This window comes from Oncorhynchus mykiss, chromosome 3, assembly GCF_057628025.1.
Source record: "Oncorhynchus mykiss isolate SJ-2025 chromosome 3, ASM5762802v1, whole genome shotgun sequence".
NCBI classification, from domain to species: Eukaryota; Metazoa; Chordata; class Actinopteri; order Salmoniformes; family Salmonidae; genus Oncorhynchus; species Oncorhynchus mykiss.
Genome location: NC_143024.1, coordinates 40,733,377 through 40,756,801, shown reverse-complemented (window position 1 = coordinate 40,756,801; position 23,425 = coordinate 40,733,377). Strand labels below are relative to the sequence as shown.

Here is a 23,425-nt window from a genome sequence, read left to right as displayed (position 1 = left end):
AAGGCTACCCGAAACGTTTGACCCAAGTTAAACAACTCAAAGGCAATGCTACCAAATACTAATTGAGTGTATGTAAACTTCTGACCCACTGGGAATGTGATGAAAGAAATTAAAGCTGAAATAAATCATTCTCTCTACTATTATTATATTTCACATTCTTAAAATAAAGTGGTGATCCTAACTGACCTAAGACAGGGAATTTTTACTAGGATTAAATGTCAGAAATTGTGAAAAACTGAGCTTAAATGTATTTGGCTAAGGTATATGTAAACTTCCGACTTCAACTGTAAGCTTTTTGTGTGTTTGGAACATTTCAGGGATCTTTTATTTCTGATTATGAATCATGGGACCAACACATTACATGTTGCGTTTATATTTTTGTTCAGTATAGATGCTGACATGCTAATAACAATGTATTTTTTTTCTTCTTTTTTTACAATGTATCATTCTATGAAATAATAACATCTTAGGTTATGTGTGTTCACATTTCCATCCACTATTGTAGATTTCAACTGTATATTTTTAACTGTGCTGTGTCACTAAGGTTTTGAACCTACAGTATATGAGGAAGGAATGATTGATAAAAGCATTCATAATGGGCCCATGTCTTTTGAATGATATGTCAGTCACCAGTGACAACTGTACTGTTTGTGACTTGTGTCTCCTTATGAACACATTGACACATTTTAAAAACGGGCTTTGTTGTCATTTCCTGGAGGTTAACCCGCTTAAGCTCGTGCCCTCTACTCATCCATAATTTCCTTTTCACAGAAACGAGGTAAAACTGTTCTCTTTCTCTCCGTATCAGACCCTTTTTTATTAAGGCTAATTTTAGTTTACCTTTGACCCTCCTCCGTATCTTATTTCTGGCTCCGTGCCTCTTGCCGATACCATTTCTCTTCTCTCAAATCCCTCCTCTTTTGCAGCAACTGTTTCCCTCTAAAAAAAAAAGATTGCTCTGGACTAATGAAAAGGCTGTCTATTGTCTCTTTGGTTGATTATGGCGTTTCATGAAGTTGCAAAATTGATGTGTTTCATGGAAATGCCTGTGCTGTTAACAGTTATGATTAATGACCTATCAAATATGTTTTATGAAGTACTGTTTTCAGTTGTCTTTGCAGGTTCATACGGGTGAAGGATGACTTTCAATAGGCCTTATGTGAAATACATTATGAAAATACTGCCGTACCAACAATCCCTATTTATTTACTATAGTTTATTTCATGTTACACTAGCCGTTTTAGCCCGAGAGGGAATATGCACTCCATCAGGCGTATTCAATGCCATTTTTAAAAATAGTTTGTTCCCATGGCAGTTTCAGAAGCCCACTCTCTCTAATGTGTTCCAGATGCTCTCCAGATGTGCTTTCCAGCTCACAGACTTCCCAGGCCATGCCAGAAGCATGTCGCCAATGCTGAGATGGAAACAGATCTATAGGGCTCACTCAAGAGAGCCCAAAGCCCTAAACAACAAATACTGATCATCAAATCTCATCAAATATCCGACAGTAAATCTCTTTTTTGTTTTTCTTCCTTCATCCTCTATTTTTATGATAAGTCAACTTGTTTTCACTTTCAGTGTGCTGTAAGTTAATGTTCTGGTGTGACTGACGCAGCCACTTTTATCCAGCTGCAAAAGTATAATACCGACATGCTTCACTGCGGATCACTTCATTTCACTGTGTTTGTATTTTCATGGTTTTAATTAGATTCACTTTAGCACCTATTCTAAAAGACATATCCAAAAATGAGAAAAGGGTACATTTATACAGAATTAACTAATATAGTTTTGTTTTTGTGGACTGAAAGTCAACTACAGTGCAGCACTGAATTAACAACAGTAATACAAAAGTGCCTCCCAATGGACACATGCAGCATTGCAGAATAGTTGCAAAATATTGCTTGCTAAATCACTGGAGTATTTTGGACAAGTAATATTTAATATTTTAAAAAAGGCACAAAATAGTTACTCTTATATACAATGGCAGTTCGCACAAAAGATACAAGTAGTTTGTTCAGTTGACTCATGTTCCCCAAACACTATGCTTCAAAATATTCCCAAACATACCCCAAAAAACAAGAAATATGCTTTCAGAGAAAAATAAGCACTGAGAAACATAGCCCACAGTCGATGTATAAAACCAGTCCTCTGCATTGTTGTGTGATGTTGTTCTTTCAATGAAATTTACAATATCATCAATATAAAATAAAACACATTTTCTACCCAAAGGCCGGGATTCAATGCAAGGCGTGTTAAAGCACGCCGCACTATAACATACTTTAAGTTTAAGTGATTTAGGCTTGGTCCAACGTCTGCAGCATTTACCATGTAAACGCTGGGGAAAAGTCCCTTAAAAAGACACATTGTCAGTTGTATTGTGCACTACGCTATAACCCACCTTGAGTTGAATCCCGGCTACAAAGTATTTTGGTCGATGTATACAAAGCATTTTGGTCGATTCACTTGCCAATCAAGTCCAGAATGCCCTCAAAAAAAAAAATGGCTAACCACAATCTAGGGCTGGATTCAATCGTTATCGCAAAAGTATTGCGGAAGGTCCGTGTTAAAATGTGAAGTTAAACTTCGTGATTTTGACAATGAAGACCTTTGTGTATTTCCCCAAAGTCAGATAAACTCAAGGATAGAGGTAGTTTTGCGAGCCAATGCAAACTATGCTAACTAGCAATGGCTGGAAGTCTATGGTGTCTACTAGCATGCTAGTAGATACTTCAGGTCATTGCACCAACGCTAGTTAGAAATTGCGCTTACGCTAGTTAGAAAATTCCTTCTGACTGCACGCAGGGACATGAAAATGGTATCCACGGGTTCATCTGAATCCGGGGAAGTAGACTTTCCAAAATCCCAAAGTGTCGCTTTAAAGGTAATTTCCAATGCAGTGTTTACCGTAAATGCAAATGTGGGAACACTGCCTTCAAATGTTTTTATCGAGCTATAAAGGGGATCTTCCACGATACTTCAGGGATACGGATTGATTCCAGGCCTTAATGTGGCCTCAGCTGGTATGTCTGCAGAGGAAGCAGATATGCATCCTTTCCATCCCCTCTTGCACTCCAACGTCAGGAACATTTTAATTCCATTTCAAGTTTGTGTTCAAGGGAATGACATAGCAGAGCCTTACTTAGATGTACTGCCCGGTCATGGTGTCAGTTAGGATGAATGTTTAATCCTAAGACCATGTACTTCCTCCTGCACAGGGGAAACGTTGTGTTAATATTCAGCTAAATCAAAAGCTTGTGTTTATGCTCCAAACATTGTATGTTCCACTGCATGCTCAGAACAAGACATGCTAGCCTCTCACTATTTATTAAAATAACAGGGGAGGTTAGCATGTTCTGGGGTTATACTATTTGTGTGATATTTGTGCACAGTTTGCATTTTAACCTCAGTCATGGTATTGTTTCAAATTTAAATTGCTGGAGTACAGAGCCAAAACAACAAAAAATGTGTCACTGTCCCAATACTTTTGGAGCTCACTGTAAATATTCCACGTACCTGCAGAGCCACACGTTTGTTTCTCTCGTCTCTCAGTCCCTCTTTCAGTTCCTGTATGTCTTGTCTAGAAGGAAAGAACACACATATATATATATACACATATATATATATACACATATGTATATATATGTATATATATATATATATATACACACATATATATATATATATACACATATATATACACATATATATATATATGTATATATATATATATATATACACATATATATACACATATATATACACACACATATATATATATATATATATATATATATATATCTCAATAGATGCACTAAGAGGTCAAAGAAGAGTCAGAAAATGAAGGAATGGTTTACATTTCTGGCAGGAGAAATGTAGCCTGGTTAACACATACTGAAGTGTTTCAACAATGGTGAGTCCAGCATTCAGTCTGGTTTAACCAGGCTAGGAGAGATCTGACTGGATGTGTGCAGGGACTTTTTCCTGTCTTTCTAGTTTCACATTTTGCCTCCAGCACCTTCACTAATCGTTTTTGAGTGTGCGGTAGATTATGCCTTTTATCAAAATAGTTGAAAATAGCTTGGTGGAACAACTGAACAAATGGGTTAATGTACCTGATTCCTCAAGTTTTTCCCCTGGTTATCTAGAAGTCTGAATAACTGGGTAATACTACTTACTCGTGTCTGTTTTGCAGCAGCTCCAGAGCAATCTTCAGTGCCCTGACCTCAGCTTGTAGGCTGGCCAGACAAGGCTTCTCCTCCTGGGCTGCCCTAGCCTCCACTATAGCCTTGGGTAGCACTAGTCTGGAGATTACCGGATTACCGGAGACTACCGGATTCTTGGGAGGATGTTCAGGCTTGGATGGCGGTGAATGACTTTCTGCAACCTGCAATGTTTCAGCAAGGTATCTCAATGTTTTGTCAAGGATTGACAGGTCTAGGATTCAAACACTTTTATATTAAATCTATTCAATCTCAGTAATCTTATTTAAAGTCAGTTGTTACTTTGTGGCTAATTGATACTTTGAGAGAGATACATTGACGTTATGTTAATTTTGTGTTCTACGTACTTGCCATCAAGGCCTAACATGATGATAGAGTATTCATGAATATGGAATCAAAGTCAATTTTGCAAACCTTCAGCAGTTTAGGCGATTTTTCTGCATCTGTCTGGTCCCTGCCACTCAGAGCCTAGGGTTAGAACAACAACCATGACCTTAATGACGATTCCTTTTTAAGAGTCATTCCTCGCATCATGGCCTCACTAACCCTTCATGGCATGCAACTTGTCAAGCCACTTATGAACAGGCCATCTCTCTCTCTCTCTGGGCGGGTGAGTAAAGACTTAGTGGGCCAGATGGGCCACGTCATACGAACAAACAGTCTTCAGGGAAACTCTGGAGGAATTAAATCTAACAAGGGCCACTATTCTCCACTGATATGCCCCTATGACTGTGTTGACAGTGATTCCTCTAGGCTGATATGTACTTGTGGCGTGACATTAGAAAATGACATCAGACTAACCCGAGAATATATCATCATCTTTATGTTAACCTGGGGTTGTCGGTTCATAATGTCGCTGCATGATGAGTGTTGGGCCACACTGCCCCCCTGTGGTTTCAGAGGGGATGTGGTGTACAACGTGCACCTTTGGGCAGATATAGACTGGTGGCGTCATGACACTAGACAAATCAGGGATTGTATCATCATCGCTATGATAACCTAGGGGTTGTGGGTCTACTGTCATGTGATGTGTCATGTGTCATGTGATTAAGCCACATTGTCTCCCTGTGGTCTCAGAAGGAAACATAACTGTGTGGTGTGTCCACACATATGACAACGATACTAACTCAAAGTGACTCTGACAACGTCCATGGATGTGTGACTCTGTCCTAATATGTGATCTGTCCTAAATCAAATCAAAAACCATTTTATTGGTCACATACACATATTTAGTCAATATTATTGTGGGTTTAGCGAAACGCTTCTGTTCCTAGTATGTCATAATATGTACACTGTACAGAGGTGCATTCTGTACCATAATAATATTAATAATAATACAGTATGGTATATTGTTGCCATACCTGTGGACCGGTGACGGGGGCAGATGGGGGTCGTCTCTGTGGGGGTTTGGCTCTGTTGGCTGTGGGGTGACTCAGTTTCTCAGGGGACACCTCCACTCCGTCAAACTGGTCCGAGTTGCTCTCCTCTGTACATTTTGGTGAAAGGGGAGGGAGATCGCCATTGGCTCTAATGGGAGAAAAAATCATTTCAGAGAAATGAAACATTCATTCTTTCAGGCCTACACTGGTTGATTCATAAGGTTAACTTGACCCAAATTGCTCTGATGTAGAGAGAGAACTGAAAGAGATGCTTCATTTTCTACGGTTGAGATTATCAGTGGATGACAAAAGCTGTGGTTCAGTGTGGAAAAAGTGGTATCCTGTTTCCTCTTGCAAGGTCTTAGAGGCAGGTGCTGATGCACTGCATATTGAAACCTCAGTGAGTTTATGTTTAGCCAAGCATTAAGACTTCTCCTTTCATCGTCCACACCCTCACTAGAACAAACAAAAGACGTCCATAGCTTTTAATAAAATATACAAACTTGTTTGACCTTTGCAAGTATAATCTCAAATTAATTTGACAAATAAGCAATATGCTTTTAGCCAAGGCCACACTGTCATTGCATTGCCTCCAACATGTGACCTTTTATTTAGAAAGAACAATATTTATTCGTCAATTTCCCCTTGGTAAAGACGGCCCTTTTTGTTTTCCCAGTAGTGTGTGTTTGTTCAGAAAGAAGGAAATGGGCTGCTCTCGTCTGTTTAGGCCCACACTGACTCATCCCAGAGTTTCCAGTGCACCGCTCAAGGTTTGGGAATCCTGGCAATTCAGCGTCAAGACATGACGACTATGTGCTATAGTAACCTAGGCACCAACCAAAACTCTCCTCCACACTCTCCTTCCTTGCCAGTTTAAAGAGAACAAACAGTTCCTGTCTTGACAGAGACCTTTTGCTTTCGTATTATTTGGCTTTTGCAAATATATAACTACTAAGGCTTCCATATGAGCGCCCTATTTGTCCATTCTGATCAGTAGCAAAGACTGAAAGCGATGCTTCATGAAGAAATCCTTATTTTACAAGTCTCACTATTAACGTTCATACTTGATACTATGGAGTGATATTAGTGTCAACATTGGATTAAGATTGCATTTACGTCGGCACTACTATACCTCCGTACTCTACCCAAATGGTTGGTGTTGACCGAGACAAAAAAAAATGGCTGTTCTAGAGTCACTCACTTGCTACAACCGAACTTCTGAGGCTTGTGCTTCACTGGAGGTGGTAGTGCAGGTCTACTTGGAACAGGGAGCTTGACTTTGGTTGGAGGGTTGCTTCTCAGGTCTTTAGTCTCTGGTTTCTCATCTGTATGCACATGTGCACATTTAAGCATTGCTGGTAGTAAGCAAACGGTACTCGTAAGTACTTATTAACAACACACACCTCTTTGCAATTGTGAAGCATCATCTCCTCTGTATTTTGAAGTATAATGTAATACAACATCTGGTTGAATGAGACTGCAGACACAGTAAAACTGTACTTTTATTGAACAGTATCGACATGCTGTATCTTACCTTTTGCTTTTGCAGGGCTGCTCTTCTCCATCGCTGAACCCTCAGCCTTGACTAAAAGAACATTAGAGCACAAAACTCACACCATATTATACACGGCCACAGCTATCTATCTTGCCACTGGTGTGTTGTTCTCTTTGCCATGAGAACGGTGAGTGTACAACAGCATCAAGACCCAGACCTCTGGGGTTAATCGTTCTCTGCAAAAATGAATTTAACATAATTTAATTCAAATGCAAATTCATATTCATGTAGGGCAGAAACGTTGTTCATTTTCTTCCATTTGAGTTTGAAGAAATTCCAACCAGTAGAGTGGCATGGGAAGCCAAGATGCTGCATGTCATAGGAGCAGGCTAGGTCACAGCTGTGTCCAATAGAATCCGACAGAATCCAAAAGACTGTAGTTACTGTTCCCAAGAGTCTCTCTTGAGAAGGCCTTGGCTTGGGGGTGGAAATAACTTATTTATCATAAAGGAGATCCCTAAAGTGTGAACAGCTACAGTATGTATAATAGACTTATGGGATTGTCTTTTGACAAAGCACAATATTCTGCCTCTCAATTACCATTAAGAGTTAACCAAGCAATTATAGTGTTTAATAAAAACGAGAAACGATCAACTAGAGTGCAGTTAAGGGAACTGACCACAAAACAGCTAAGTCAATAACAACATGAATCTGCATTATAGCTTTTAGCACATCTCTCAAGATACAGAGGAAGAACATGCTGAGTGTCATGCTGACATGTAAGACAATAAACCACGAAAAGTGACTGGTGATGATGAATTCCACAGACTAAGAGTGCCAATAGCAAATCAATGAGGATAGAGCCTACCTTCTTCAAAAGACACGTAAAACTCCCTGACCAAGCCCTTCCACCAATGTGAAGCACTAGAGTTGTTGCAGAGTTGCTGCTTGGGCCACTTGTGAAAAGCCACTGTGACAGACAGAGCTCTCTACGGTCCCCCACCCCCTGGCTTCCTCCAAGGCATCTCAGCCAGGTCATGTGACGTACTGTATTACACCCCCTTCTCCATCATGGTGTAGGACTTCCTGTGACATATCTGCAACCCCCCAGTGACACTAGACGCCAATGGAGTAGTGGGAGCGATGGGGTGGGGTTCAGGGACTCAAGGGCAGTGGCTTGACTCTGGGATGATATTATCTCCAAATGACTGTTAGGCCTCTTAATGTTTGAACACAAACTCATACACACAAGATATGAACGTTTGTGAATGTTCAGCGAGAGTGAGCGCCTCAAAATGTCAAAGGGGCCATGTAGCAATAACAAGCTTCCTTTGAGTATTTATGCACTGATTGTATCATAAAAAATAAATGACGTGATTGAAATATTGTATCTTAATGTTGTGTACCCTTCGTATTCAATTAGAAAGGCTTCATTTATTTAAAGCTGGGAAGAAACATCCAGCCTTAACAGCTAACTAACAGTTAGCGTCTTAAACACAATGTGCACCTTCAGCAGAAGTGTGTGTTTGAAACAAGATCTGGTGCCCTCAGATAAAAACTGCCTGTGCACCACATCCTGCTATGTGTGGCACTGACAGTCTCAAGATTGGACTCTCACATCCTCTTTACTGTTTAAGGCAAAACATGTGTCACAAGCTGTCTGTCCCTCCCCACTGGGAACTAACTGGTTGAATCAATGTTGTTTCAATCTCATTTGTCAGCGTGTTGTGACACGGAATCTAAATGGAAACGACATTGATTTGAAAAAAGTCATTCTCGTAAACTGTTGTTTTGAGGGTGAAATTACAACCACAGGATTATGTCATCACCAAATCTCAACATAAAATAAGTTGAATTTGTAACTTTAAAACAATGCCAGATCATTAGGCTAGGCAGCACCTCCTACTGGATAACTCACGTATAGCTTTGATCTCCCGTCCAGGGTTTTAACCAAGTCCTGCTTACAGTACCAGTCAAAAGTTTGGACACACCTTCTCATTCAAGGGTTTTTCTTTATTTGTACTATTTTCTACATTGTATAATAATACTGAAGACATCAAAACTATGAAATAACTCATTTGTAATCATGTAGTAACCAAAACTTATATTTTAGATTTTAGATTCTTCGAAGTAGAAACCCGTTGCCTTAATGACAGCTTTGCACACTCTTGGCATTCTCTCAAACAGCTTAATGAGGTATGCTTTTCTAACAGTCTTGAAGGAGCTCCCACATATTCTGGGCACTTGTTCACTGCTTTTCCTTCACTCTGCGATCCAACTCATCCCAAACCATCTCAACTTGGTTGAGGTCGGGTGATTATGGAGGCCAGGTCATCTGATGCAGCACTCCATCACTCTCCTTCTTGGTCAAATAGCCCATACACAGTCTGGAGGTGTGTGTTGGGTCACTGTCCCATTGAAAAACAAATGATAGCCCCACTAAGTGCAAACCAGATGGGATGGTGTATCGCTGCAGAGTGCTGTGGTAGACATGCTGGTTAAGTGCGCCTTGAATTCTAAATAAATCACAGACAGTGTCACCAGCAAAGCACCCCCACACCATCACACTTCCTCCTCCATGCTTCACGGTGGGAACCACACATGCGGAGATCATCCGTTCACCTACTCTGTGTTTAACAAAGACACGGCGGTTGGAACCAAAAATCGCACATTTTGACTCATCAGACTAAAGGACAGATTTCCACCAGTCTAATGTCCATTGATCGTGTTTTTTGGCCCAAGCAAGTCTCTTCTTATTATTGGTGTCCTTTAGTAGTGGATTCTTTGCAGCAATTAAACCATGAAGGCCTGATTCACACCTTCTACTATGAACAGTTGATGTTGAGATGTGTCTGTTACTTGAACTCTGTATAGCATTTATTTGGGCTGCAATCTGAGGCTGGTAACTCTTAATCAACATATCCTCTGCAGCAGAGGTAACTCTGGATCTTCCTTTCCTGTGGCGGTCCTCGTGAGAGCCAGTTTCATCATAGCGCTTGATGGTTTTTGCGACTGCACTTGAAGAAATGTTCAAAGTTCTTGAAATGTTATGGATTGACTGACCTTCATGTCTTAAAGTAATGATGGACTGTCGTTTATTTGTGCTTATTTGAGCAGTTCTTGCCATGATATGGACTTGGTCTTTTACCAAATAGGACTATCTTCTGTATACCACCCCTACTTTATCACAACACAACTGATTGGCTCAAACACATTAAGAAGGAAAGAAATTCCACAAATGAACATTTAACAAGGCACACCTGTTAATTGAAATGCATTCCAAGTGACTACCTCACAAAGCTAGTCTCGCCAAGAGTGAGCAAAGCTGTCATCAAGGCAAAGGGTGGCTACTTTGAAGAATCTCAAATATAAAATATATTTTGATTTGTTGAACACTTTTTGGGTTACTACATGATTCCATATGTGTTATTTCATAGTTTTGATGTCTCCACTATTATTCTACAATGCAGTGGTGGAAAAAGTACTAAATTGTCATTCATGAGTAGAAGTAAAGGTACAGTACCTTAATAGAAAATGACTCAAGTAAAAGTGAAAGTCACCCGGTAAAATACTACTTGAGTAAAAGTCTAAAAGTATCTGGTTTTGAATGTAACTTAAGTTCAGTGGTGGAAAAAGTATTCAATTGTCATATTTGAGTAAAAGTAAAAAGTCAAAGTAAATGCTAGACATCAAATTCCTTATTTTAAGCAAACCAGACGGCACGATTCTCTCTTCATATCAACCAAGCACAATTCAATATTACCTTTTGTAATACAGTAAAAGTTAAGTCTATCTTACAAACTAATGTAACATTCATCCTTAACATGATTAACACAACCATGGTTGGTCGCTGTGAGGTTACTGAGACTCTACATTTCTTCTTATGTAATCACATGTTATAGATAGCATGCATAGGTTGTCGCAGGTCTGTGGGGATCCTCACAATTGCTGTAATAATCTGTTCCTAATTTTGAACGGTATTATCCACATTGAAATGACGTGGTGTGCCCAGTGGGTCTATTCCTTCATTGAACAACACACAGTCATAAAAACTCAAAAGGGAACTGTGTCTTCGAGATACACCACATAGATAGCAGGTCAAGAGAGGTCAAATTGAAACAGCTTTGAAACTTCAACAATGAACAATCATTTGTGCTACCCAACTTCATTGTATGATGCGTAGCTATAGATAATTGAGAGGCAATAAAAACGAGCATCTGAAATAGGGATGATTAGGAGCTTCCTAACCCTAACCCTAACCATACAAACTACAAACTACATCTAACCTGTTACCAGGGACATCCGTTAATATACAGTGCCTTGCGAAAGTATTCGGCCCCCTTGAACTTTGCAACCTTTTGCCACATTTCAGGCTTCAAACATAAAGATATAAAACTGTATTTTTTTGTGAAGAATCAACAACAAGTGGGACACAATCATGAAGTGGAACGACATTTATTGGATATTTCAAACTTTTTTAACAAATCAAAAACTGAAAAATTGGGCGTGCAAAATTATTCAGCCCCATTAAGTTAATACTTTGTAGCGCCACCTTTTGCTGCGATTACAGCTGTAAGTCGCTTGGGGTATGTCTCTATCAGTTTTGCACATCGAGAGACTGAAATTTTTTCCCATTCCTCCTTGCAAAACAGCTCGAGCTCAGTGAGGTTGGATGGAGAGCATTTGTGAACAGCAGTTTTCAGTTCTTTACACAGATTCTCGATTGGATTCAGGTCTGGACTTTGACTTGGCCATTCTAACACCTGGATATGTTTATTTTTGAACCATTCCATTGTAGATTTTGCTTTATGTTTTGGATCATTGTCTTGTTGGAAGACAAATCTCCGTCCCAGTCTCAGGTCTTTTGCAGACTCCATCAGGTTTTCTTCCAGAATGGTTCTGTATTTGGCTCCATCCATCTTCCCATCAATTTTAACCATCTTCCCTGTCCCTGCTGAAGAAAAGCAGGCCCAAACCATGATGCTGCCACCACCATGTTTGACAGTGGGGATGGTGTGTTCAGCTGTGTTGCTTTTACGCCAAACATAACGTTTTGCATTGTTGCCAAAAAGTTCAATTTTGGTTTCATCTGACCAGAGCACCTTCTTCCACATGTTTGGTGTGTCTCCCAGGGGGCTTGTGGCAAACTTTAAACAACACTTTTTATGGATATCTTTAAGAAATGGCTTTCTTGCCACTCTTCCATAAAGGCCAGATTTGTGCAATATACGACTGATTGTTGACCTATGGACAGAGTCTCCCACCTCAGCTGTAGATCTCTGCAGTTCATCCAGAGTGATCATGGGCCTCTTGGCTGCATCTCTGATCAGTCTTCTCCTTGTATGAGCTGAAAGTTTAGAGGGATGGCCAGGTCTTGGTAGATTTGCAGTGGTCTGATACTCTTTCCATTTCAATATTATCGCTTGCACAGTGCTCCTTGGGATGTTTAAAGCTTGGGAAATATTTTTGTATCCAAATCCGGCTTTAAACTTCTTCACAAAAGTATCTCGGACCTGCCTGGTGTGTTCCTTGTTCTTCATGATGCTCTCTGCGCTTTTAACGGACCTCTGAGACTATCACAGTGCAGGTGCATTTATACGGAGACTTGATTACACACAGGTGGATTGTATTTATCATCATTAGTCATTTAGGTCAACATTGGATCATTCAGAGATCCTCACTAAACTTCTGGAGAGAGTTTGCTGCACTGAAAGTAGGGGGCTGAATAATTTTGCACGCCCAATTTTTCAGTTTTTGATTTGTTAAAAAAGTTTGAAATATCCAATAAATGTCGTTCCACTTCATGATTGTGTCCCACTTGTTGTTGATTCTTCACAAAAAAATGCAGTTTTATATCTTTATGTTTGAAGCCTGAAATGTGGAAAAAGGTCGCAAAGTTCAAGGGGGCCGAATACTTTCGCAAGGCACTGTAGCTGTGGTTGTCTGAATTTGACGCAGAAATCGATGAGCATTCTTGGGCTTTTCTGTGTTATATTGCTCTTTAGGTAGATTTTCACTTACATAAGATATGCCTATGTAGCCTGGACTGAGGAAATGTGAGTGTGTTGGTGGCCTGGTTTGCTAATAAAAACCTAATTGTAGTTCAGTTACAGACAGCCGACAGACAGACAGGCAGAATGGATGTGCCGATGTCACTCAATTTTAAAAGCTAATTTGACCCTTAGGGTCGCCATACTCACTCATGCTGAGTATTACATTTTTTTGTGACATTCCTATGTTAATGTCTGTTTTCCATCCACAAGAACAGTATCTGTAAAATGCAAAGACCTAGATTTTGAAATATTCAGGAAGCAATTTGGACCACACAAAATCTCATATTCAGCTGCTAAAGCAACAACCTCACACACCCTAAAACATGAACACTGTGCCAGACTGAACACGCACCACCGTAAATTCTCTAATTCAGCCTCCATTAGCATCTCTATATCACAAGACAATCTATGTTGTCATATTGGTGTGTCACAGATTGGTGTCACCATAGAATTAGGAATTAAAATACTAACACACTAATACTAATTAGAATAGTCATTTAATAGAATCTCTATGGGTGTCACAGTATATTTTGTTGCACCAGTTATTATGTTACACCTCATAAGCTCCATCGTCAGCATCTAAATCACAAGACATTCTGTACTGTCATATTGGTGTCATGGACTAACTTGTGTAACAGTATATGCTGTTGCACTGGTCTCTCTGTTAAAACAGGAAGTTGCTGTATTTACCTGAGCGTCTTTCCGTGCCACGGCGCGCAGGTGGTTGGCTGGTGCTTCCAGACTGTAGGAAAAGCAACAGAAAACACAACAGGTTGGCTGAGTCTCTCTTTGCTGCCTATTTGCTGCAACACACACCCACTGATTAGAGCACCCATTGACGCGAGCGGCCATTCGTATAGTCTTTTATTGTTTTATTTAAAAATATATATATACAGTGCCTTGCGAAAGTATTTGGCCCCCTTGAACTTTGCGACCTTTTGCCACATTTCAGGCTTCAAACATAGAGATATAAAACTGTATTTTTTTGTGAAGAATCAACAACAAGTGGGACACAATCATGAAGTGGAATGACATTTATTGGATATTCCAAACTTTTTTAACAAATCAAAAACTGAAAATTTGGGCGTGCAAAATTATTTAGCCCCTTTACTTTCAGTGCAGCAAACTCTCTCCAGAAGTTCAGTGAGGATCTCTGAATGATCCTATGTTGACCTAAATGACTAATGATGATAAATACAATCCACCTGTGTGTAATCAAGTCTCCGTATAAATGCACCTGCACTGTGATAGTCTCAGAGGTCCGTTAAAAGCGCAGAGAGCATCATGAAGAACAAGGAACACACCAGGCAGGTCCGAGATACTGTTGTGAAGAAGTTTAAAGCCGGATTTGGATACAAAAAGATTTCCCAAGCTTTAAACATCCCAAGGAGCACTGTGCAAGCGATAATATTGAAATGGAAGGAGTATCAGACCACTGCAAATCTACCAAGACCTGGCCGTCCCTCTAAACTTTCAGCTGTTACAAGGAGAAGACTGATCAGAGATGCAGCCAAGAGGCCCATGATCACTCTGGATGAACTGCAGAGATCTACAGCTGAGGTGGGAGACTCTGTCCATAGGACAACAATCAGTCGTATATTGCACAAATCTGGCCTTTATGGAAGAGTGGCAAGAAGAAAGCCATTTCTTAAAGATATCCATAAAAAGTGTCGTTTAAAGTTTGCCACAAGCCACCTGGGAGACACACCAAACATGTGGAAGAAGGTGCTCTGGTCAGATGAAACCAAAATTGAACTTTTTGGCAACAATGCAAAACGTTATGTTTGGCGTAAAAGCAACACAGCTGAACACACCATCCCCACTGTCAAACATGGTGGTGGCAGCATCATGGTTTGGGCCTGCTTTTCTTCAGCAGGGACAGGGAAGATGGTTAAAATTGATGGGAAGATGGATGGAGCCAAATACAGGACCATTCTGGAAGAAAACCTGATGGAGTCTGCAAAAGACCTGAGACTGGGACGGAGATTTGTCTTCCAACAAGACAATGATCCAAAACATAAAGCAAAATCTACAATGGAATGGTTCAAAAATAAACATATCCAGGTGTTAGAATGGCCAAGTCAAAGTCCAGACCTGAATCCAATCGAGAATATGTGGAAAGAACTGAAAACTGCTGTTCACAAATGCTCTCCATCCAACCTCACTGAGCTCGAGCTGTTTTGCAAGGAGGAATGGGAAAAAATTCCAGTCTCTCGATGTGCAAAACTGATAGAGACATACCCCAAGCGACTTACAGCTGTAATCGCAGCAAAAGGTGGCGCTACAAAGTATTAACTTAAGGGGGCTGAATAATTTTGCACGCCCAATTTTTCAGTTTTTATTTTGTTAAAAAAGTTTGAAATATCCAATAAATGTCGTTCCACTTCATGATTGTGTCCCACTTGTTGTTGATTCTTCACAAAAAAATACAGTTTTATATCTTTATGTTTGAAGCCTGAAATGTGGCAAAAGGTCGCAAAGTTCAAGGGGGCCGAATACTTTCGCAAGGCACTGTATATATAAAAGTAATACAATTCAAAATAAACTAACACACTTTTTCCACAGACAGAAATGTAAAGTCAGTGACTCCTAAACTGCAGATGTCGAAGAGATCTTTGAGTCAGAAACCTTTATAAGTTAGTTAAGTAAAAGTTGACAGGTAGCCTAGTGGATAGAGCATTTGGCCAGTAACCGCAAGGTTGCTAGATGAATCCCTGAGCTGACAAGGTGAAAATCTGTTGTTCTGCCCCTGAACAAGGCAGTTAACCTGCTGTCATTGTAAATAAGAATTTGTTCTTAATTAACTGACTTGTCTAGTTAAACAAAGGTTATATAAAAAATATAAGAAAAACTTGACTGAGAATGTATTTTTATGTTAGCCAACTGTAGATAAAGGGCTTTGTTTTTATTGACCTGTTGCGGTCTAATAAATAGCTCATGTTCATTACTGGTTGGTGTCATAGCTGCTTAGGTCAGTGTAATGTAATGGCTAAACCCCCACTGGAATGTGTGGGGGAATTTCCCATTCAAAGGGCTACAGCGAGACTATCCCTGGGAATGTTTCCCTGATTCCCTGCTCTAACTCACTTGGAGACCGTCGATCGTCGGTATCACCATGACGAAGTTGTCGGGGAAAAAACCTCTGCGTCCGTTCATCTCTCCCTCCCACCAGCCCTCGTCCTCTGTTTCCTTCAGAAGAAGAGATTGTGTAAAGAGCAACTCAAAGAACTACACAACAGATCATAAAACGACAAGTAATCTGAACATCTGAGAGGTTAACAGAGGGTCAGGGGAAGCATGGTCATTGCCCACAGTAGACACTATTATTTGATCTTCAAAGTTATCATAAACCTCCCTTTTCCACTTATAATTTAGCAGTGGTGGAAAAAAGTACTCAAATATCATACTTGAGTAAAAGTAAAGATACCTTAATATAAAATGACTCAAGTAACTGTAAAGGTCACCCTACTTGAGTAAAATACTACTTGAGTAAAAGTCTAAAAGTATTTGGTTTTGAATATACTTAAGTACAGTGGTGGAAAAAGTATTCAATTGTCATATTTGAGTAAAAATAAAAAGTGAAAGTAAATACTAGACATCAAATTCCTTACTTTAAGCAAACCAGACGGCACGATTCTCTCTTTTATATAAACAGTGCCAGTCAAAAGTTTGGACACACCTACTCATTCAAGGGTTTTTCTTTTTTTTTTTACTATTTTCTACAATGTAGAATAATAGTGACGACATCAAAACCATGAAATAACACATATGGACTCATGTAGGAACCAAAAAAAGTGTAATGATGGACTGTCGTTTCTCCTTGCGGTAATATGTAGGCTATCTTCTGTTTACCACCCCTACCTTGTCACAACACAACTGATTGGCTAAAACACATTAAGGAAAGATATTCCACAAATGAACTTTTAACAAGGCACACCTGTTCATTGAAATTCATTCCAGGGGAACGGTAATAAAGCACAGTAGCACTGCAATGTGTTTCACATCCCCGCAAAGAAAAGTTGGACAGTTTTACTACCTCATGAAGCTGGTTGAGAGAATGCCAAGAGTGTGCAAAGCTGTCATCAAGGCGGACGGTGGCTACTTTGAAGAATCTCAAATATATTTTGATTTGTCTAACACTGTTTTGGCTCCTACATTATTCTATATGTATTATTTCATAGTTTTGATGTCTTCACTACTATTCTACAATGCAAAAAAAAATAGTAAAAATAAAGAAAAACCCTTGAATGAGTATGTGTGTCCAAAATTTTGACTGGTACTGTGTATATATATAATTATTTGTTTTATAGACCGCTAATGGCACACTCCAACAGTCAGACATAATTAACAAGCAAAGTATTATTTTTTTTGTGAGTCCGCCAGATCAGAGGCAGTAGGTATGACAACACATTATATTGATACTGAAGATGCGTAAATTGGACTACATTGTTGTCCTACCTGAGCATTTGAAATGTAACAAGTACTTTTGGGTGTCAATGAAAATGTATGGGAGTAAAAAGTGCATATTTTCTTTAGGAATGTAGTGGAGTAAAAGTAATAGTTGTTAAAAATATAAATAGTAAAGTAAAGTACAGATACCCAAAAAAAACACTTAAGTAGTACTTCAAAGTATTTTTACTTAATGTCGTTACTTTACACCACTGTAATTTGGAATATAATTTATACCATCAGATTTTGGGATGGTTTCCCTACTTATGTAATTGTGCATGCTTTGTCATCTAGTGTATTGTGGCACATATTTTCACAGAATTGCTCACAAGTCACATAACAGGCTTGTCTGGTTGAGGAGAAAAAAATATTGATGAAATTGTATAACCAGGTTAATTCTAGTCCAAAACTGGGGCATTATATTCTTGATTTTGGCCCCAAAAGGCATAAAGTCATGAAGGTACAGTATATTGTATTGGGGAACATGAATGACAACATTAGTACAAAGACCCAAACCTTGGTGATGATTGTAACAATGTCTCCCTTCTTTAGATTCAACTCGTCCTCGGTCAAGGCTGCGTAGTCGAACATGACTTGACAACATTCTTTCACTGAGTAGACATAATAGAGAGGGGAGCGTTATAAAGAGAACCTAAGCAATGCTTGGCTGGAATAGGTTGGTTTTAAGATTATGTCGTAAAAGTATGTATACCTAAAAAATAAAGTTACTCAAGTAAATGGGAAAGTCTCCAAGTAAAATACTACTTGAGTAAAAGTCTTAAAGTATTTGGTTCTAAATATACTTAAGTATCAAAAGTAAAAATATAAATAATTTCAAATTCCTTATATAAAGCAAACTACACGGCACCATTGTCTTGTTTTTAAAATGTACCTCAGTTTTTAAAATAGCCAGGGTACACTCCAACAGACATCATTTACAAACAATGCATTTGTGTTTAGTGAGTTTGCCAGATCAGAGGCAGTAGGGATGACCACTTGTTCTCTTGATAAGTGCGTGAATTGGACCATTTTCCTGTCCTACTGAGCATTAAACATGTAACGAGTACTTTTGGTTGTCAGGGAAAATGTATGTAAAAAGTACATTAAAAAGTACATTATTTTCTTTAGGAATGCAGTGAAGTAAAAGTTCTCAAAGATATAAATAGTAAAGTACAGATACCCCAAAAAACAACTTAAATAGTACTTTAATGAAAGTATTTTTGCTGAAGTACATTACACCACTGATCATGACTAACCAATCGAAGAAGAATATCAGTCCATACATCCATACATTTTTCTGAGAAGGATATTGACTTGAACCTATTTGAACCATTAATCTCTTTCCACGTTAAACGGTGACACCAAGCCAGTGTTACTGTCAGAGTTTCTGTGGGCACACACCCACATAGCCTATTTGGTAAACTGCGGGAATTGCTGACTGTCACATGCCAATGATGTGGCTGTCTGTTCTTTGTGGACACCTGCCTAAGTGGTAGTTTGGTCCAAAAATAGAACACTTGTCACAAGCAGAGGTCTCACTGTTGTTGTAGTACATCAGAACATGTCTACATTCAGTGGAGACATTGCTTTGCAGTTTCATTCAATGTATCAAAAAGTATCTCCCACAAGGAGGATGAATTTGATGAGTGGTACAGGGATGGGCCTTTTATTTGACAATTTAAAATGTATTTCAGAATGCAGTCCACTCATTTATACGACCTACATAAAGTAGGAATTAGAACTATAGAAACTTACAATTTTTTGGTTTGTTCCTCACACTCGTCCTCTGAGGTAGCTTTGTCTTAACAAAAAGACAAATGTATTAAATTAATCAGTGGCATCTCACAACTAGTTTTTCAGGAGAGAAAAAGTCCCAGATTTAGTGTATTTTGATTTATATTGCATTCCATACCTCTTTACTGAACATTGTATCTGAGAGTTTGGGTCTGGTTTTGCTCTCGTTGTGCTTAACATCTGAAAAAGATTGAGAAGGAAGTTCTATAAGGATATATTGATTCAAGTCCACTCTCAGAACAAAAAAAGGCCTTGTGAAAATTGTGCCCATCCCACCTTTTGGAGAGACAAATATCTCTTTGGTGAAGTTTGATGGAAACGCTCCCACTTTACCACTTTTCATTCCCATCCACCACCCATCTTCAATCTGTCAGGTGTTACAAGAGAGAGGTAAAAGAGAAAGAAGTCAAAAGAAAGAGAAATGGAAATGTAAGAATAGTACAGTGTAGCAGAGCATATTTCACCAATCATCCACATGCATAGGAATTCTCACAACAGGTTTGGTCAGCATAATGTCTACAGATGTAGAATCTTCAATTGATCATCCTGTTGCAGGAGAACTTTCCTGCAATGCAGGAAATTAAAAACTCAGAGTGTATTTGAGGTTTAAAAAGGTTTCAGAAGTTTGTAAATTCCCCTATGAAATGTCCATGAATTACAATCCACATCAGTGGAGGCTATATGAGGGGAGGATGGCTCATAATAATGTCTGGAACGGTGAAACCATTACCACGAGCCCGTGCTCCTCAATTAAGGTGCAACCCACCTCCTGTGATCCACATAATATCTATCATTTCCTGTTACTGTTGCAGGATTATTTTCCTGCTGTAGCAAACTGGCTCAAATTAAGATCCGACATCTGTACACACCTCAAAGTGAAGTTGGAATGTGTGCGGGAAATGTGATTTCTCAGCATAATCTTGGGGAAACATCACAATGAATATGCATTGCTGAAATGTCTGTGCGACAATTTGGTTATCTGAGCTTTTGGAGGGGTGATATTTCAGTATCATATCTAGCTAGGCAAACAAGATAAATGATTTGTGGTTGCTCATGCATTTGCTACTAGAGAGATGATGCAAAGAAAGTAAATATGATATGACACTCCAATTATGAAGCAAAAACATAAACATATCTTTCGAAATAGAGCAGCTAATGTTCTCTCCAAGAACCTACAACTAATTTACACTGATACACTATAGCAGGGGTCTCAAACTAATTTGGGTCTAGGGCCTTGTTAAATTGTCTTGTGGGATATTTCTTTGAGATTCATTCTCTAGTATGTTTGCAAGTGTTTTCCCATCTATTGATAGTGTCAGTAATGATAAAAGCAACACCATACCTCTCTGAGGATCTCAATGGTCTCCCCGACAACCAGCTCCAGCTCATCCTCATTCAAGGGACTGTAGGCAAAGGCCACCTCACACTTCCTTGTTTGCTTAATCATCCTTGCTGCATGAGCAAAGCATTGTACCAGCCACATCATTAGTCAAGACTGCTCTTATTATTGTAAAATGATAGTTAAAACTAATGATGAATAGAAATTCAGTAGAGAAATTCAGAAGTAAACAAATACAGAAGTCTCAATATGATAACTTGTAGACTCCAGACTCAGAGCATGACTAGAATAATCAAAGCTTCTTTGTGTTGTAACTAATTGAATCCCTCAAAGGGACTGTGCTGTAACAGTAGACTGTGGTTTTTATCTGTTCCTTCCTTGTACATTATATTTAAGCTTGGTGCTAGCAGGCGAGGCTGTATATCTACACAAGGCCTTTAATTACTTGTTTGAGCCTGTCGTGCTGACAAAGTGTGCGTGTATCTCGATGAGCACGAACCAAAACACTTGCACATTTCAGTACAAAACAGGGTTCGTGTTTGACAGACTGGGAAACATATCTGGATACAGTTTAAGCTACAGATCCAAGTTATGGGACACACAATAAGCAGAGCGTTATGGTAGTGGAGGTTTAAAGCCATTGGAGAGTGACACATACATTTCCGTAGGCTTCTCGGTTCCCTCTGGCTGCCACCTATCAAATACACTGGCACCTCCTGTGTGGGAAATAAAATATACAAACACACACAAGGAAAAAGCTAATGAGTCAAGTATTAGACAATGGATTGCACATGAGAAATGCACGAACAATAGGCTGGTCAGAGTCGGGGTCAAATTGATTTCAAATCAGTCAAGGAAGGATGTAAACTGAAATAATGGAATTTCAGTTCCTTGACAGAATATAATTTAATTTGACTTCCTTCGTTGACTGAATTGAGATGGTATTCATCCTAATACTGGGACTGAAGGCAAACTCTTGATGGACACACTGTACCTTGACGAAGTTAGCGGGGAAGATGCCCCTCTTGCCCCTCAGTTCTCCCTCCAGCCAGCCCTCCTCGCTGGGCTTGGTGACACTCGTCACCACGTCTCCCACCTGCACCGTCATCTCATCTCCCATCATGCCCTCAAAGTCCATCAGCACCAGCACCTCTGAGACATGCAAATGGAGGAGGAGGGAGAAGAGGTATGTTGTTAAAAGATTTCAGCTTTACTTTTTCTGAATAAACACCAAGGCCTTTGTAAGCCAAACCAGTCTCCTGTAGCATATTTGTGTTTGAACAACACATACGTAAAGCAAAGTTACAGTACAGCACCGGGGCAGCAAAATGGATACCAAAAATTACAGTTTGGAATTTGCCCTGGCATTGTGAAAAAGTTTATGTTCAAGTAGTTTTTAGGCAAGGACTATACAAAACAAAATGTCAGTACCACACACACCCATTGCCTACAACCAACCTGCAAGTAAGAAAATAATGAAAAATGTACCTTACCCACTGCTAGTACTAGTGCTAACCTGTTTACCTGGCTTTAGGCATTTATGTCAATGGTAGCTATGAAGAAACCCTGCAACACCAAATACAAAAGTATCGTAGACACCCAGAGACTTACTACCTCTTTGCTTTCAGGATAATAAAGAAGCAAGATCATTATCTCTGTTATCTCTTTTCTGAAAAAGAGGGTGTATAATCTACAAACATGAACAGGCCTACATATCTGGTATACTAAAATCCCCTCCAATCGCAAATCTTATTTGGGATTACAAAATGACCACACAGTTTCGAAGCTAGAGTTCTTGTCAATTGCCCTGAATGTAACTAATTGACAGACATTGTAAACATTCCCCAAACCCTTGTAAACACTACTGAATGGACAACACAGTTACAATGCACTTACCCATGACTTCTTAGGAAAGCTTTATTCTCTCTTCTAGACTTGTAGGTAATTCCTCTTCAGATGGACAGACAGACACCTCATATGCTACAGGAAGAGAACTGAAAGAAAGTGAGAGCATTGCCCAAGAAGCAAAGCTATATATGGCCAGCCAGGGCCCTCCTTCCCTCTAGTCAAACATTAACATCTACTTCAGGCTAGTCATGACAAGCCACCAGCCAGGAGGAGGATGGGTCAGAGAGAGCAAGCGAGAGAGTAAGAGAAGGAGAGAGAGAGAACAGGTGGGACAGGTTTCTAATTGAAGGAGAGAGATGATAGGCAAGGTTGAAAAAGAACATGACCACATATTGTCAGCTGTACAAGTAACTGTCACACATTGTATGGGGAAAAATACAAGACTACAAATACATCAGTGTGACGTAATTGTGTGTGTGTGTGTGTGTGTGTGTGTGTGTGTGTGTGTGTGTGTGTGTGTGTGTGTGTGTGTGTGTGTGTGTGTGTGTGTGTGTGTGTGTGTGTGTGTGTGTGTGTGTGTGTGTGTGTGTGTGTGTGTGTGTGTGTGTATGTCTGCAATCCACCATGGCATGCTGTCAATTAACTTCTGGGCCACATCCTGACTGATGGCAGCCCATTCTAGCATAATCCATGCTTGGAGTTTGTCAGAATTTGTGGGTTTTTGTTTGTCCACCCACCTCTTGAGGATTGACCACAAATTCTCAATGGGATTAAGGTCTGTGGAGTTTCCTGGCCATGGACCCAAAATATTGATGTTTTGTTCCACGAGCCACTTAGTTATCACTTTT

General features: G+C 39.5%; 1 protein-coding gene across 1 annotated transcript; it reads right to left on the bottom strand.

The window, feature by feature from the left end:
* Positions 1–1,920: 1,920 nt before the first annotated feature.
* LOC110517404 (SH3 domain-containing kinase-binding protein 1) lies at positions 1,921–22,858 on the bottom strand. The gene is made up of 17 exons (XM_036973780.2): positions 22,626–22,858; positions 21,724–21,881; positions 21,388–21,445; positions 20,733–20,842; positions 19,667–19,757; positions 19,509–19,570; positions 19,352–19,397; positions 18,113–18,207; positions 16,235–16,336; positions 13,838–13,889; positions 7,134–7,184; positions 6,801–6,924; positions 5,582–5,747; positions 4,635–4,688; positions 4,176–4,384; positions 3,514–3,577; positions 1,921–3,207 (listed from the first exon to the last, which is right to left on the bottom strand). Exons 1-17 carry the CDS (start codon positions 22,627–22,629, stop codon positions 3,169–3,171), a joined length of 1,485 nt encoding a protein of 494 aa, XP_036829675.1. The 5' UTR covers positions 22,630–22,858; the 3' UTR covers positions 1,921–3,168.
* Between the last annotated feature and the right edge of the window lie 567 nt (positions 22,859–23,425).

Bases quoted from the DNA above. Each gene is read 5' to 3' on its own strand.
- LOC110517404 (XM_036973780.2), bottom strand. The intron at 19,571-19,666 runs GTGGGATGGGCA...AATCTTTTTCAG, and splicing joins GATATTTGTCTCTCCAAAAG to ATGTTAAGCACAACGAGAGC. The intron at 5,748-6,800 runs GTGAGTGACTCT...TTCTCCCATTAG, and splicing joins CAGAAGTTCGGTTGTAGCAA to AGCCAATGGCGATCTCCCTC.